General features: G+C 58.6%; 3 protein-coding genes across 4 annotated transcripts; 1 reads left to right on the top strand and 2 right to left on the bottom strand.

The window, feature by feature from the left end:
- Nucleotides 1–85: 85 nt before the first annotated feature.
- On the bottom strand, nt 86–5,203 carry HSF4 (heat shock transcription factor 4). Of its 2 annotated transcripts, XM_087827199.1 has the most exons (13): nt 5,081–5,203; nt 4,350–4,458; nt 4,134–4,261; nt 3,913–4,037; nt 3,551–3,626; nt 3,351–3,415; nt 2,741–2,843; nt 2,367–2,494; nt 2,018–2,245; nt 875–971; nt 737–802; nt 538–607; nt 86–237 (listed from the first exon to the last, which is right to left on the bottom strand). In XM_087827199.1, the coding sequence occupies exons 1-13, from the start codon at nt 5,201–5,203 to the stop codon at nt 86–88; spliced, it is 1,470 nt and encodes a 489-aa protein (XP_087683325.1). The 2 variants fall into 2 exon arrangements, with proteins under 2 accessions (XP_087683325.1, XP_087683324.1); XM_087827198.1 differs by having other exon boundaries at nt 737–971.
- Nucleotides 5,204–6,167: 964 nt separating this feature from the next.
- On the bottom strand, nt 6,168–7,866 carry FBXL8 (F-box and leucine rich repeat protein 8). The gene is made up of 2 exons (XM_016213501.2): nt 7,697–7,866; nt 6,168–7,140 (listed from the first exon to the last, which is right to left on the bottom strand). The coding sequence occupies exons 1-2, from the start codon at nt 7,846–7,848 to the stop codon at nt 6,168–6,170; spliced, it is 1,125 nt and encodes a 374-aa protein (XP_016068987.2). The 5' UTR covers nt 7,849–7,866.
- Nucleotides 7,867–12,593: 4,727 nt separating this feature from the next.
- Nucleotides 12,594–15,060, top strand: TRADD (TNFRSF1A associated via death domain). Its single transcript, XM_016213578.2, has 4 exons — nt 12,594–12,744; nt 13,601–13,875; nt 13,957–14,155; nt 14,277–15,060. The coding sequence occupies exons 1-4, from the start codon at nt 12,594–12,596 to the stop codon at nt 14,591–14,593; spliced, it is 942 nt and encodes a 313-aa protein (XP_016069064.1). The 3' UTR covers nt 14,594–15,060.
- Nucleotides 15,061–15,769: the final 709 nt, after the last annotated feature.

Genomic DNA, 15,769 nt, shown 5'->3' on the forward strand with positions numbered 1-15,769 from the left:
CCTCCGCCAGGGGGCGACAGGAAGCCGAGGAGGGCGCGAGGCTGCGGGCCAGCCCTCAGCCAGGCTGGCTCCAGACGGGAGAGTGTCAGGGGGAGGGATCAGTCCCCAGGCCCAGGCAGGGGGCCCGATTCTCAGGGGTGCTGTAAACCGTTAAAGCTCCAGGCAGGCTGAGAGCTGGGCCTCCCAAAGCCGCTTGGACGTCCAGCAGGAGTGGTATGCCAAGAGGAGAGTCCTTCCCTAGGAGGGGTGGGGCTGTGCTCGGCAAGGAGAAAGGCCCCACCTTCTTCAGGGATGGGGAGCCTCACCCACCTTGCCCTCTAGTCCTCGAGGATGAAACATCCATTCTCAGCCTCCCCACTCTCACCCAGTGGTGAGGGGACAGGTGGCTTAAACATCTCTCCACAGGGCAACCTGAACTTGAGGGATGTCCCAGAAAACAAAACCTGCCCCAGCCCACCCAATCATGGTAGTTCTGGCCAATCAGGGCCACTCCCCTACCACCACCACCACCACCACCACCACCACCACCACCGTTACCTGGGCCTGGAGAATTTAACCCCTTGACTGCCAACTCAGTCTCACCCTTCTCTGGAACCAAGGGCTGCATCTGCATGGGAGAACCCCACAGAAGCAGCTGGGGAAAGGAGCTAGGGCTTTGGCTGAGAGAGAACAGCCATGGATCAAAGGACTTGGCTCAGCAACCTCTAACCCCCTGCCCTCCCCACCCCCATCTTACCAGGGACAGATCCACATCCAAGTCCATCAGGGTCCTTTCCCGCCCTTGGAGGCTGGGGCCCAGCACCTGGGGGAGCTCCCAGTCAATGGTGCCCTTCCCAGGCTGCACAGCCCCATGCCCTGTTGAAGGTGTACTCACATCCAGGGGCCCTGCAGCTTCCACACTTCCAGGGGGGGGCCAAAGTAGCATTGGAGGCAGCAGGCTCCGGTCCCCCCTCTCCAGGCCCAGGGGCTGCCTGTGCACAGAGAACTGCTGTTAGCCTAGAGTAACTACGCCTCCCCCAATTAGGTTCCCCAAGAACCTGGATACATCAGGGTCTACATCTGACAATATCTAGAAAATGGTAGGAAAAGGAACCCCTTACACACACACACACACACACACACACACACACACACACACACACACACACAGAGGAGCACATAAGAGTGCCTCCTACCTTTGGCCTGAGGTTTGGGTTGTAGAGCTGGGGTCTTGGGATGTGTGCCCTCCCTATGCAATTGTCAATACCAGTGGTTCTTAAACTGTCGTGTACTTTACAATCTTTACGAGCACTCCAATGGACTAGTTTAAACTGCAGATTCCTGAGCCCTACCAGAGTTGTTTCCACTTTCCAGGACCTCTGATGCTAGTACTCCTTAGAGCAACTCTGAGAAATCAGGTCATATCATAATACCCAACATCCCCCTCAGCCACCAAGGGGCAGACAAGGCTGGGAAGTTACTGCTAGTCGAACTGCCAAGGTGGCCCCCAGGGCTCACGGCCAAGAATGTTCTCTCTGGCCCGGCCAGGCATGGCTCAACAGTTGAGCATCAATCTAGGATCCAGGAGATCACAGTTCGATTCCCAGTTGGGGCACAGGTTGCAGGCTCCATCCCCAGTCCGGGTCATGCAGGAGGCAGCCAGTCAATGACTCTCTCATCATTGATGTTTCTCTCTCTCCCTTCCTCTCTCTGAAATAAATAAAGCTATATTTAAAAAAAAGAAAAAAGAAAGAAAGAAAAGAATGGGCTCTCTGGCCCTAGCCAGTTTGGCTCAGTGGTTAGAACGTCAGCCTGAGGACTGAAGGGTGCCAGGTACGATTCTAGCCAAGAGCACAGGCTCAATCCCGGCCCCATCAGGGTGCATGTGGGAGGCAACCAATCAATGTGTCTCTTCTCTCTCTCCCTCCCTCTCTCCTTTCCACTCTCTCTGAAAAGCAATGAAAAAAATATCCTCTGGTGAGGATTAAAAAAAGAAAGAAAATTTAAAAAATTTAAAAAGAATGGGCTCTCGGCTCACCTGTCAGGTACCTCCCTGGGACCCCTTGGTTCAGACTGTTGGGCACTCCTGGGCCCCTCAGGGCTGAAGCTCCCTTTTCCTTCCAGGATGGCCTGTACCACAGCCACAGGTAGCGGTGGGGGGGCTGTCACGCAGAATTCACAGTCGTTTAGGGCCAGGGTCAGCCTGGCCTGGCTGTCCCCCCCTGGGCTGGCTGGCTCTTCTTTGAGCAATGCCAGGCTGTTCTCCCTGTACCAGAGAAAAGCTTCAACCAGACCCTGGCACTGACATCTCCCCTACCCCCACAGCCATCTGGGCTGCCAGGCTCTCCCCAATGGGCTCCCCAGAGGACACCCCTTGTTCCTCTTACTTCCTGCCACTACTGGAGGGAGAAAGCCTGGCCCCTTCAGGGGATGGAGAGTCTTCCAGGATGTCAGAGATGATGGGGCCCCTGGCCCTGTGAGGACTGCTGAGGCCCACGGTGGTCTCTGGGAGGGGCTGCAAGTAAAAGATTAGGCCTAACCCTTCACCTCAAGCCACAGGGTGAGCTAGAACCCAACCAGTACTCACACAGCCCAGGTCTAAGGGGGGAGTTTTACAGCTGGGGAGCCTGGTATGGTTACAGGGGGTGACGGGGTGGAAAGCTGATCCCCATCTTCTCTTTTTTTGGGAGAGGAATGGGAAAAAGGGCTAGGTTCTCCATAAGCCCCGTGCCCTATGGAAGGGAGGGAAAGCAAAACCTACCGCCTGGGTAAAGTAGGGGTCCTGGAGGAGAGCACCAGGCAGGGTGCAGGCACTGAATTTGGTTGGTGTTGGGCATGAGTTCTCCTCATCCATCATCAGGGGCCTGTGCAGGGTGGTGGGGTACAGACAGAGGGCTGGGCAGATTGATTTCCCAAGCCCCCCTGTCTGCACCTCCTCCCTCCTACAGGCCCCAGCAGCCAAGTCAGCAGAGCTGAGGCCTGTTGCTGGGGGAACAGTCATGTGCTGGAGGCAGAAGGGGCTCCCCCCCCATGGGAGCTCTTTGGGGATAGAAAGGAGAGGGAGGGAGCATGGTTTGAACCCCAAACCTTCTTATGTTGGGATGCTTTGGGGTAAGGGGAAAGGGGGTGCTGGGGTGGAAATTTGGGAATGAAGTCCTAGAACTGAGGGATCTGAGAGTGGGGGTTTTGGTGGTGAAGTTGGGGGGAGAGGGGGAAAGTCCTGGAAGAGGGGTCCTGGGGAGATGGCCTTGGGGTGAGGAAGACTGGTGTGGGGGTGGGGTGTGAGGATTCCTGAGAAGGGGTTTCTGGAGGAGACCGGGGAGATACTGGATGGGGGGGGGCAGGAGAGTGTCCCTAGCTTTCTCACTCACAGCTTTCTCTTAGCCCCTGCGCTGCTGGACCCAGCCTGAAGTGGCCCAAAGAGACACTGGATCAGCTGAAGTGAAAGCAAAGGGTTAAATCACCCGTTGGACTTTGCCACCTGTCCTAACAAAGCACTTCCAGGTGGGCTAGAGGGCAGAGGGGGGTATTGAGGAGTGGGAGAGCGAAGTGGGGTTGGGGAGAGGAACACCTTGCCAATGACCCGGTGCTGCTGACCGTGGCTCTGCCGTAGTGTCACCACCTCCCTCCACAAGATCTCGTTTTGCCTGGGGGAAGGTGTGGGAAGGTGCTGAGGTATCTGAGGGTTGGCCCAGTCACCACTCTTACAGAATGGCAGGTCCCAACCCGCGACCAACAGGATGCTCATCCCTCCATAGAGAACGGAGTTCCACAGCCCGGCACATTTTGTCTGGATGAAGGCGCCAAGACACGAGAGAGGAAGGAGCTGCGCAGAACTGCAGTACCCTCTCGCCAGACTCCCCTCGCCCTTCCTCAACCCTCCCCCGCCCCCCACTCCCACCCCCACCCCCACTCCCACCCCCACCCCCGCACTGCCTGAGCTCCAGCAGCCGCGCCTCGCTGCTCTCCTGCACTCCCCGCAAAGCTTGCACCTCGCCCAGCAGCCGGCCCATGTCCTCGGGGCGCCAGCGGCTGTCGTCGCTGCGCAGCGCAGGCACCTGCGGGCGGGAGGCAACGTCGGGCCCGAGTCGCGTAAAACGCGGCCAGTGGTCCCAACACCTCCCCTGGGTTTGCTGGTTCCTGCGGGGGCCCACCTTGCGCCGCACGCGTTCCAGGAGTTGCTCCCGGCCGCGCACGAAGCTCGGATGCTGGAACTCGACGCGGTCGCGCTCGGGCCTGAGCAGGCCGCCCTGCTCAACGCTCGCCACCTTCCGAAAGCCGTCTGCGGAGCGGGCGTGGAGCCGTCCGTTGCCCTTTCTCCTTGCACCAAGTCGCCCACCCCCGACTCCTGCCAGGCCCGAGGGACTCACACATGTTGAGTTGCCGAACAAAGCTCGCCATGTTGCTGTGCTTGAAGTAGTGGGGCAGCACTTCCTTGGCGAAGCGGCTCTGGTCGCTCACGAGGAAACTGGTCCCGCTCTGCGGAGGACACCGCCCTCCCGCCAACAGTGCGGGTGGAGACCGCACAGCACCGTGAGCGGCCCGCGCCCTGGCGGGCCGGGCCTCACCCTGCCGACGCGCACTCACTCTGGGGACCTGGCCTGTCGCTCATGGGGACAAGGGACGATGCAGGCTAGAACCAGTTCTGAGGCCTGGGCTGGGGTGGTGACAATTAATCCCTGCCCCAGCCAGACCCAGACTCGGTACTCGGTTCCCAGAAAGGAGGTACAGAGGCCAAACCCGGGTCCCAGGCCCAGATGGGTTCCAGACCCGTGATGTGACTCTGAGCTAGAACCGGACCCAGCCCTTCTCTTCTGGCCTCTGTTTTCCGATCTGTCTGATGGGTTGGTGCGGGAACTAAATGACCATAAAGATCCTTTGGGCTCTAAGTCTCCAGAAGGCTCTTACTCTTTTCTCGGCCCAGAGGAGGTCACCTTACCTCCATCTCGCACACCCCCTCCAAGATAAACTACCCTGTACCGCTGAATCGAGAGACCCACAGCCCCGTCCCAGGCGGGGGTTGGGTGGGAGCGGATGTTCCCTGACGTGGAGGCATCCCGGGTACCACCATCCCGGGGGAGTGGGGGGCCCCAGCCCTCACCGGGCTCCAGCGGATCAGGTGGTCGGTACTCGGGTCGCCCACCAGCGCCCATAGCTTGCCCAGGAAGGCAGGCACGGGGCTGGGGCCCGGCTCTGTGAACAGCGCGGCTGGCGCTTCTTGCATGGCGGAGTCGCAGCCCGGCCAATGGATCGGCTGGGCCGCTGCGGGCTCGTCAAAGCCACGGAAAGTGCTGTGTTTGCCGCCTGGCCAGCCCTACTCCGCCCCCGCCCCCACCCCCGCGCCGGGTCAGGTGGGGGCCGCGTGCAAACCCGCGGGGCGGGGCTCAGCCAGGGCCGCCGCACCAGCAGACTGAAAGCGCAGGCTGGGATCCGGTGTGTGTGCAGGGGCGGGGAGAGGGAGGCCTGGGTTCGAGTTCCACCCTTCTCAGACCCGCTGTTTCTCCCATTGTTCTTCGGAAGAAATATCCCTTGCGCAACCTGGTGTGGGCGGGTAAAATCCTAGAAGGCGAAGGTCACGGGCACAGTGAAGCCTCGGGTAGAGCGGTCACAGAGGAGCGGAGGAGGAAGGGAGGGAGGAAGAGAACTGGACACCCTCCCTCCGAATCTTGGGGCGTCGTCAGTCCAAGGGTAAGGAGTGCCCCGCCCCTGATTCCTGCAGCTTCAGTACAACGGACCTTAAGGTCTGTCTCTCCCACTTCTACCTGGACAGTTCCTCCGACCTCTGCGGGATCCCTGCCCTCCCTTCAGAGGCCACGGGGTCTTTCACTAGACGCAGAGATGCTTCAGGATTTGTTTATTTCACACTTACCCCTGAGACTTGACCTGCGCCTGTGCCCTCCGCTCCCTGCCACCCCACGCCGGGGTCCCGGAGCTGGCGCAGGGCTCTCAGAGGAGGGCGGTTGGAGGAGGCTGATCCCAGTACCGCGGGGACATGGGGCGTCTGCAGATGCTGAGATCGTCAAGTGGACTCGGGACGTCTTCCCCGTCCCCCCCAATCCTCCAGAGGCCCAAGAGGCAACAGAGTTGTGAAGGAGCAGATTAGCGTTTGGCGCTCCCTAGGGCAAATCCACCCAGCATCTGAGAAGCCACAAGCCTGCTGGGGCAGGGACGGGAGTGGTGTGGCCTCATCACTCCACAAGCTTGGGCTGCCAGGGATGTGGCTCCCGCGTTAGTTTGAGCGTGTAGCTGCGCAGGCGCGGGCAGTGCGCGAGAAAGGCGTGCAGGACGGCGGGTCGCACCACGCAGAAGCAGTGCACCTCGCGCAGGCCCGGGCAGCGCTCGGCCAGCGACTCTAGCGCGGAGTCCAACTGTGCAGAGGCCGCGGCGCGCACCTCGAGGACGCGCAAGGTTGCGGCGTAGTGCAGAGCTGCGAAGCGCAGCGGGCCTACGGTGTCCCCCGAGAGGCAGAGGCGCAGCGCAGCTACCGGCACTGCAGGCTGGAGGACGCGCGTGACGCTCTCGGCGGGCATTGCGGGCTCCAGTTCCACCTCCACAACCAGTCCCGGGTGGCGGCGGCGCAACGCGGCCCAGGCTTCGTCGGGCAGAGGTGGGGCGCGCGCGTCCTCAGCGCAAGCGCACCGCAGCGCCAGGAGCGCGAAAGGCGCGCGGTGCGGCGCCGCCAGGGCGTCGAGGGCCGCGTGTGACAGGCTGGCCAGGTGCAGGCCGAGAGTGCACAGGTGCGGGCAGGCCTCTAGTAGCTCGAGCACGGAGCCCGGCCCCACGCTGCCCACCAGCGTACCGTTGTTCAGGAAAAGGCTGCGGAGCTCAGGGCAGCCGCGTGCCGCCTGCAGGACCAGCGAGTCGTCCAGAGTGAAGGGCAAGCGCCGCAGGTCGAGGAGACGCAGCGCGCGAGCGGTCCCGCAGATGGCGCGCACGGCCTGCAGGATGTCGCGGCCCGCGTCGAAGAGCGGCTTCTCTCCGCGGCACTCCAGGCGCAGGCCTCGCAGCCCTGGGCTGCGGCCCGCCAGTGCGGTCAGCAGCTCCGTAGCCACCCGGCGGCTCGGCTCCCTCGATGGCTCAAATTCCAGTCGCAGGTTGCGAATGTGGTCCAGGCAGTCCGACAGATACGGTGGCAGCGCGCCTTCTCGCTCACAGTAGCAACTTGGGGTTAGAGCGGTGGAGAAAAGGCATGGGCTGAGTCCCTGAGATCCGGAGAGAAGCCTCTACCCATCCCTCAGCCTGGGTTCCAGCTACCATCCCCACTTTCTGCCCCCCTGCCACACACCTCCCTGACCCCACCATGCCTGGTTACCCCAAACAAGCCGCTAATGCTAGTAGAGAACACCCACTCTATCCGTTTAGAAGACTTCAGAGGCATCTGCCACAGTTGAAATCCTGGCAGGGAGAGCCAGGGTTTTAGGAACTGGGCTTTCTCAGCGGTCTCTAAGGAGACGTTCACATTCCGCCTCTGCTACTCCCTAGCTGAGTGACTTGCAGGAAGTGATTAACTCTCTCTGCCTCAACTTTCATTGCGTGCAACAGAGGTAATAATACTATCTGTTAATTAATATATGTAAGGCACTTAGAACAATGGTTGGTACATAGTAGGCTGTCAGTAATGACGGTGGTTTTATATATGCATTAATGATTATGATCTTTAATATGGGGAGAGAAGACTGGAGGGTGGCAAGAGGAAGGAGGGGAGGAACGGGCTCACCTGATGTTTGTGTCGTGCCACACAGCGCTGCAGGTGGCAGCAGCAGCCCAGGCTCTGCAGACCCTGGCGGCCGCGGCGCGGTCCCTCAGGGGCAGGTGGCGGAAGATGAGGGCCAGCACCTCCGCAGGCAGTTGCTCTCCAGGTTCAGCCATTGCTGGGCGTGGGGTGGGGGTTCCTCAGCAGCTCTGGCTTGGAGAGAGAGGGGTGTCCCTGGGCCCAGGAAAGCCAGGGTGTAGAGGGGAACACCAGAGCCTACGTATGGAAATGCTTGTGGCCCAGCAGCTGCTACATAATTTGCGGAGCCCAGTGCAAAATGAAAATGTGGCACTCTTTATTCAAAACATTATGAAGAGCTTCAAGCCAGTGACAGCAGAGCGAGTTATTATAATAACCAAGTTATTAAACCAAGCATGGAGCCCTGTGCTACTGCACAGGTCTCAGGCCCATGAAGTTGGCCCTGGATGCTGAAGGATCTCTGATTCTTATTTATTTATTTATTGGGGGGAGGGGAGGGAGACACAAACATCGATGTGAGAGAGAACAGCTGATTCTCGTTTAAACTACGTTATCATTTGTGGGGGGGGGGAATTCCCGTTTTATACAGTATTAGAGGGAAAGCAACCACGACCTACACGTGGTTGATAAAATCCAAATACCCTGATTTTAGATCGTGCTATCCGATCTTTCTCCCAGTGACTAAAGTCTTTCCTACAGAAGTTGGAGGGTGGCTGCAGAGCCCTGACTCCCAACAACCGTGTGCTCCCCTCCAGCTCAGAGGGCCCGCCTCGCCCCCCCTCAGAGCTGCTCAGACTAGTCTCCAGGGGTCACTGAACGGCTCCCCGCCCAGCTGCGACCCTCAGTGCTAGGGAAGGGCTGGGGTCCAAGCCCCCTCCTGGAGGGCCACGGATAGCGGGGCTTCTCAGACTGCGAGGGGGCTCAGAACCACTCGGACACTTGTTCCCAGTACAGAACTCGCGGCCCCACCTGCTCACCCAGATCCTCGGGAAAGGGGAGCGTCCAGGAATCTGAAGCCCAACCAGCGCGGGGTAACCCACAGGACCCAAGTTGAGAAGCCCGCGTTCTAGCCCCTTCAGTCGCTAGGGAGGGACAATAGGGTTAATAGGGCGGGAGCATTGCAGAAGGCTTTTAATTGACAGGGGCCATAAGCCAATCAGGAAGCGGAGGAGCGGGTGTAGCGCCGTGGAATCCGCCCAGAGAGGGAGGGGAAAGCTCCTTCCCTTCCTCCACTTCTGGGGGAAGACACCAGGGTACTTCCAGCGAAAGACTGGTGGGAGAAAAGCTCTGGGGCCCGAGGGGCCCTGGGTTCAAGGTCCGATCTCGATCACCGAGCAGCCCTGGCTCCCACTGGGCGGTTTAGCCTCACCTGGGATCCTGCAGATCCACCCCAGGGCGCTGCCTCTCCCGGGCGGGCGTTGTTGGAAAATACGCGTCTTCTCTTTAAGTTGCCAGTTTTATTGAAAGGTGCTTGAAGGTTTTCATGCACAAGGGTTCACACCACTTGCCAGTTTTCTATCTCCCCATGTTTTCCAGGCTAACACTCCCTGCTGCGATTTGCACGTGTAATCTTGGAAGTTGAGATACCCTCGGTCAGGCTTGAACCGGGGACCCACCGGCACCCCGTCCTGAGCGTCAGGGAGCAGCAGAGATCAGAGACCATCGAGCTCCATCCCCCAGTAGGCGCCAGAAAATTCTGGCCCCCAGGGGACATCCCCTTGTAGATCCGTTTCCCTCCGGAGGAAGCGGGCAGCTCTCACCCTGGAACCCTGCGTTCTCCTAAGAGCCACGAGTCCCCGAAAGTCCCTCGCCAAGGGCAGTTTTTCCTGCCGTCTAATCTCAGACGCCAGTGTCTTACCTGCTCAGTGGACCAGGTGAGCTTTGCCCAGAGGCTGGGGACTCGGGGGAATGGGTGGAAAGGACCCGCGGGGAGCCCGAGGGGTGGGGCGCGGGGGGCGGGACGCCGGGCGGACGGGGCGGCTCGGGCTGGGGCGCCGCCCCTGCGCTCCGCGCACACACGGAAGCGGCGCGAGTCCAGTGCAGCCGGGCCGGGCCGGGCCGGGCGGGCCAGGTCAGTGCAGAGGGTGGGGGGCTTCCCGGTGCCGGCGGAGCAGAGGTGGATCCTGGCTCAGGAGCTTGGAAGCGGCGCGGTTGTCATCCGCGGCTGCCGGGGGCCGGGTGGGAGCGGCAGCCTATTGGGCTGTTTAGGTGGGAGGCGGGGAAGGGGGTACCGGCCTTGGCCCCCGCAGGTTCCTTGTCCCACCTAGGGACAAGAACGGATCGGTGAGCAGAGACCTCTTGCCCGTCCCAGCCAGTAGTCCCGCACGCGAAATCCCACCAGGAGGGTGGGCGAGTGGGAGGCTCGGGAGCTCCCAGCGGAGCTCGGAAGGGGCGCAGTCGAGTAGGGGGCGCGCCGGCCTGGATGCTGGGAGTCCCGAGCCTTCAGTGGTCTGGGAGCCACGCCCACAGGCCATCGCCACCCACCCGGCCAGAGGTGGGGCTGCCGCCCGGGCCGTTAGGGTGTGTTAATGGGGCACTGGCCCCTGGTGGCAGGGGAGTATTTTCCTGAGTCGGTACCCACGGGTCACGCAGTCTCAGCCCAGCTAAGCGTTTCCAGGACCTATCCTGGCCCAGCCCAAAGAGAGGCAGACTCCGGGAGGGTAAGGTCCAGGGCTTCCCGAGAAGGGGCTTCTGTGGAAAGACAGGTAGGAAAGAGTTCCCAATGGGACATGGGAGCCGAGGGCCCTGGCGGACCTGTTTGACTTCCCTCATTTGTACAGTCCTAGTGAGTGTGATGGAGTGTCTCCCCTCCTCCAGGTTTCCACTGCCCCCCCCCCCCCAAGGGCTGCTGGGCAGACTCTGGCTCATCCTGCTTCCCCCCTTCCACCCCTTGGGGTGGGATCACATCCATCCATAGGGTCAGCACCCTCAGGTCAGGAGACTAAGAAGACATGAAAGAGCAAACGTTTCCAGGACAGGTTTTTACATTTTTCTACCCCCTGGGCCACTCCCCCAGGGCTGCCCACTTGTCTCCCTACCTGGCCTCACTTCTCACATACAGAGACTCACCCTGTCTTTATTTTTTGCTTTTTAAGAAAAATTTATTTTGCCTTTTTAATACAAAGAAAATGTATCTATTTTACATAAAGTAGACTATTGCTAAATACAATGAAAATTAAAATCCCTCAAATCTCCTTCTTCCCCAAAGACCATTGTTTTGGGTAAATACACAAGTATTAATGTTTTCTACCAAAAAGCTATTGGTGTGGGGGAGGGAGACTCAAAACTAATTCCCCTGTGCTCAGACCCAGGGTAGGACCATCACCAGGTATTTTTCTTGCCAGGTCTGGGTGATGCTGCATGGCCCCTGCCCAGTTACTTTCCCGGCATTGGCTCTCATAGTAAGATCTGGGGCCGATCTGAAACACAGATTCCCCAACATTGTCCAAGGCCGTGGTCCTGGCTCCTCCTGGCATCCCTCTCTGAGGTTCTCTGTCCCTCATGTAAATGGATGCCATCTGGGGCCACCCCATCTGTCCTGCCCAGAGCAATGTCAGTCCAGGGTGCTCACAGCTGGGGCTCAGCACCACTCCTAACCCACAATATGTAAATACCAGACCAGAGAATAAAGGAGTATGGCTGATGGGGCAGGAGGTGGGGTCTTGAGCCTATTTTTATAGGATAAGGGTGAGATGTTGCCTCAGGTGAAGTGGAGAGGAAGAGTCAGGCCTCATGGTGCAGTAACTGGGAGGACACTGAAATGGAGGGCAGTGCAGTGGTTCTCTGGCTGGGAATTTCGCCCCCTGGTCTAGGGCTAGGATTTTGTCAGTAGATGGAAGAGATACTAGAACCACCGGGCCCTGGTTCTCTCTAAACAGGGAAGGAATCTGTAATAGAACAATTTGAGTTGCATAAGGGAAGAGCCCAGCTCCAAGTATTTTAGAACAAAAAGGAATGATTTAGCTCACATAACTGAGAGAAGTCCAGGGTGCAGCTGAACCAGAGGCATAATGTGGTTAGGAGTGCACCTCTTCACCTCTGAGTTCTGCTTCCTTCTGTGTCAGTTTCTTTCTCAGTCAAGCTCTTGCCAACCAGTAGCAAAGGAGGGAGACTTACCCTTCCTTCAAGTTCAGCCCCAAGGGAAGGGAAACTAGTGCCTCTTTCCTATTGGTCCAGCCAAAGTTGCAGGTTGTTTGGTCCAACTTGAATCTACCCAACTCTGAACTAATCATTTTAGAAAGGTGAGTGGAGTATGCAGATTGGCCAGACCTGTTTCATATGCCCACACCTGGAGCTATGGAGAGGGGTTAGCCCTCCCTATAGCCCAAAAGTCAGTCAGGATTGGGGAAAGGAATCTGGGCAGGCACAAACTACGGGTATCCTTTGAAGTGAAGTCAGAATGTATAGTAGGAACACAGGTGAGAAAACTGCTGTAGTGGGAGAGGGGGGCTGTGGTCCTAAGGGATCCTGGAAGTTCAAGTTTAAGCTGGGGGCATACCAGGACATGGGTCTGGTTGGCTGTGAGGCATGGGCACCACCCAGGATGAAGATGTCTCCTGTCAGCTTTGGTAAGAGAGACAACTTGGCCTGAGGAGAAGGCATAACTTCTCTGACTCCACTGCAGGATAGTACCTCTCCTCTCTCTCGCCATTGTGATCCTGGGCTCTTTCTCTGAGAAGGCAGTGGAGGGACAGTTCTCACTGCAAGTTGGAACTGAGCTGGGCTGGGCTGTGCAGAGCCAGACACACAAGGGGCTGCCTGTGGAATGATGAATAAGTGTGCCTACTGGGTGGGGACAACTGGGATACGTGGGACTGGATGGTTGTCTCCAGGGCTGGGTTTGGGGTGATCTGGATGCCTATCTGCATCTCCAGGAGGCAAGATGGCAGCTGGACCAAATGGGCTGGAGGAGTGGGTGGGCAATGCATACCTGTTTGTGGAGTCCTCGCTGGACAAGGTGGTACTGTCCGATGCCTACGCTCACCCCCAGAAGAAGGTGGCAGTGTACAGCGCTCTTCGGACTGCATTGGCAGGTTCGTTGTTGAGTCACTTGGAGAAAAGGCGGTGGCTTTTTGTGGGCTGAGTCAGGAGATGAGCCCCCCCCCCCCTCAACTCTGTAGGCATGTGCCTAACTACTGTTAGGGAAAAGATTTGATGGGAAGGGGAGGAGGTGGACTGGCTGCTTAGGCTCTCTTCTTTGTTACTCATGTGTGCCCTTGAGTGTAGACATGTATCCTCATGTCTGTGTGTGATCTACCTATGTGTGCACACTAACGTCTCCCTGCTCAATGTCCCCCACGCCCCAGACCAGCCAGCTCACTGCTTTCTACTAATCACGCATTTCTCTCCTCTTTCCTCTCTCACTGCAGCACTCCTTGCCCAAGACCCCTTCTCAATAACTACCTTCTGGGTCCCTCATTCCCATGTCGAGGCAGAGGTTACAGGGGACTGAAGCCAGTTGGGACATCCCACTTGGGCTCCAGAGCAAGATCCCCTCTCCTTCTGGAGCAGCGGGATCCGAACTTGGTGGAGGCTGAAGCTCTGATACCTCCCACCCCTTCCCTGCCCCGCTGGTCGCTGACCAAGATGGCTTGGCTACCCAAGGCATTAGCCCCTCTCTGTGCTGCAAAGTCTCTCCTCACGTCCCTTTTGTCTACCTTAATTTGGGGCTTCAGGAATGGGGCTAGGATGGTACCCACTCCCTGTGATAGGTCCTGGCCTTCATTCTGGCATCCCAACTGTATTCTGGCTGGGAGCTCTGGGGTAACCCCGTGCCCCTCTGTCTGGGGGTAGGGAGGGGGTCTGACCGCGGGCTTCACCTCTCCTCCGACCTCTTGGAGAATGGCCCGGCATGGGGACTGACTGGCGCCTGACTGCCCACCTCCGCAGAGAGCGGTAGCCCAGAAGTGTTGCAGATGCTCAAGATCCACCGCAGCGATCCGCAGCTGATTGTGCAGCTGCGTTTCTGCGGACGCCAGCCCTGCGGCCGCTTCCTCCGCGCATACCGCGAGGGGGCGCTGCGCGCCGCGCTGGAGGGCTGCTTGGCAGCAGAGCTCACCCTGCGCGCTGTGCCGTTGCAACTGGAGCTGCGTGCTGGCGCGGAGCGGCTGGACACCTTGCTGACGGATGAGGAACGTTGTTTGAGTTGCATCTTTGCCCAGAAGGTGAGGCTGGGCTGGGGCCAGAGTCGGGTGGGGCAGGGATTCGTGTTAAGACCCCCACCAACGTCGCATTCCTCTCCGTAGCCTGACCGACTCCGGGACGAGGAACTCGCTGAGCTGGAGGATGCATTCCAGAATCTGACTTGCGGCTCCGGGGGCCAGGGTGGCAATGGGGAAGTAGCTCCAGCCCCCTTGCAGTCCCTGGCCCCCGCTACGTCGGAGAAACCACCATCTCTGCCACCGCCATCTGGCCAGACTTTTCTGTTCCAGGGTCAGCCCATAGGTGAGGTGCTCTTGGAGAGGTAGAGACAGCGTCATCTGGAAGTCGCAGGGCGGGAATGGAAGGGTATTGGTGTGGCCCTGCCCCAGCTCACTCCGCTTTCCACCCCCCTTCCCTCCCGCAGTGAACCGGCCACTAAGCCTGCAGGACCAGCAGACGTTTGCGCGCTCAGTGGGCCTCAAATGGCGCAAGGTTGGGCGCTCCCTGCAGAGAGACTGTCGTGCACTTCGGGACCCAGTGCTCGACTCCCTGGCCTACGAGTACGAGCGCGAGGGCCTGTACGAGCAGGCCTTCCAGCTCCTGCGGCGCTTCGTGCAGGCTGAGGGCCGCCGCGCCACGCTGCAGCGCCTGGTGGAGGCACTCGAGGAGAACGAGCTCACCAGTCTGGCAGAGGACTTGCTGGGCCTGGCGAATCCCGATGGCGATGGCGGCCCGGCCTAGGCTGGGTACCAGACAAAAGGGTAGTCAGTCAGTTGCCCAGCTAAGGTTTGGAGCACCTGGATGACCCGAGGGTCCCTTCTGCTGCTACTGCTGACCTGTCCATCCACAAGACTTACAACCCTATTTAGCCGAGCTGCTGGGCAGAGTTGACTGCCTTCTCCAGGAGTCAAACAAGCACCCACCATGCCTGCTGTGGTGCCCTTGGGAATTCACCCCAGTACCTTGGTAGAGTGTGAGGGTGATTTGTTGCAGAGGTCGGCCTCACTTCACCCACCCCAGAAGAGGGGCTTCCAGCCAGTCCTTACCTCTTCTCATTGAACAATTCATTAGGCACCTGCTGTGCTTAGGCATCATCCTGGGTGCTGCAAATACAATGGTGAACAAAATAGCCGAATATTGCCTGCTCCAAGTTGACACTCAGTGTGGGGCTCCAAATATTAAGCCACAGTAATAAAATGTTACCTGTTTATTTTTAAAATTTTTATTTATTGATTTTAGAGAGGAAGGGAAAGAGAGAGAAAAATGCATCCACTGGTTGCTTCTTTTATGTTCCCTGACCAAGGATCGAGCCTGCAACCTTGGCATGTCAGGATGATGCTTTAACCAACTGAGCTATGCAGCCAGGGCCTGGTACTTGTTTCTTGATGTGAAAAATACAAGGAATTTTGGGAGCACTGAGGAGGGGCCTAACCCAGGTTATGGGGTTAGGCTTCCAGAGAGAGAGAGATGAGTGTGAATAGGGGAAGGTGTGTGTCCGGGGGGGGGGGGGGGGGGGGGGGGGCAATGTCCTGGGTAGAGAAAGCCTCAGGTGAGGTCTTGAGGGAGGTGAGAGGGAGAGATGTTAGAACAGACAGTTTGAGTGGCTATATCTAGGGGTGGGTGGATTTGCAGAAACTGGTTGGTGAACAGGGGCGGTAGATAGCATGGGGTTTGGGAAGCCATATTTTATAGTTTGGATTTTATCCTGAGGTCAGTGAGGAGCCTTTAATGGGTTTCAGGAATAGAGGCTGGGAGGCTTGTGAGGATGATGGGGGGGGGGGGGGAGAGACAGTGGCCCAGGCTGGGGCAGTGGCAGCAGAGATGAAGGGACAAACACAGAGCTGTTTCGGACAAAGAATAACAGGCCTGGTGACACTGGATAAGGAGTGAGGTGAGAGAGGACCCCAGAGTTTGTCT

Source organism: Miniopterus natalensis, chromosome 18, assembly GCF_054644295.1.
Source record: "Miniopterus natalensis isolate mMinNat1 chromosome 18, mMinNat1.hap1, whole genome shotgun sequence".
Lineage (NCBI taxonomy): Eukaryota > Metazoa > Chordata > Mammalia > Chiroptera > Miniopteridae > Miniopterus > Miniopterus natalensis.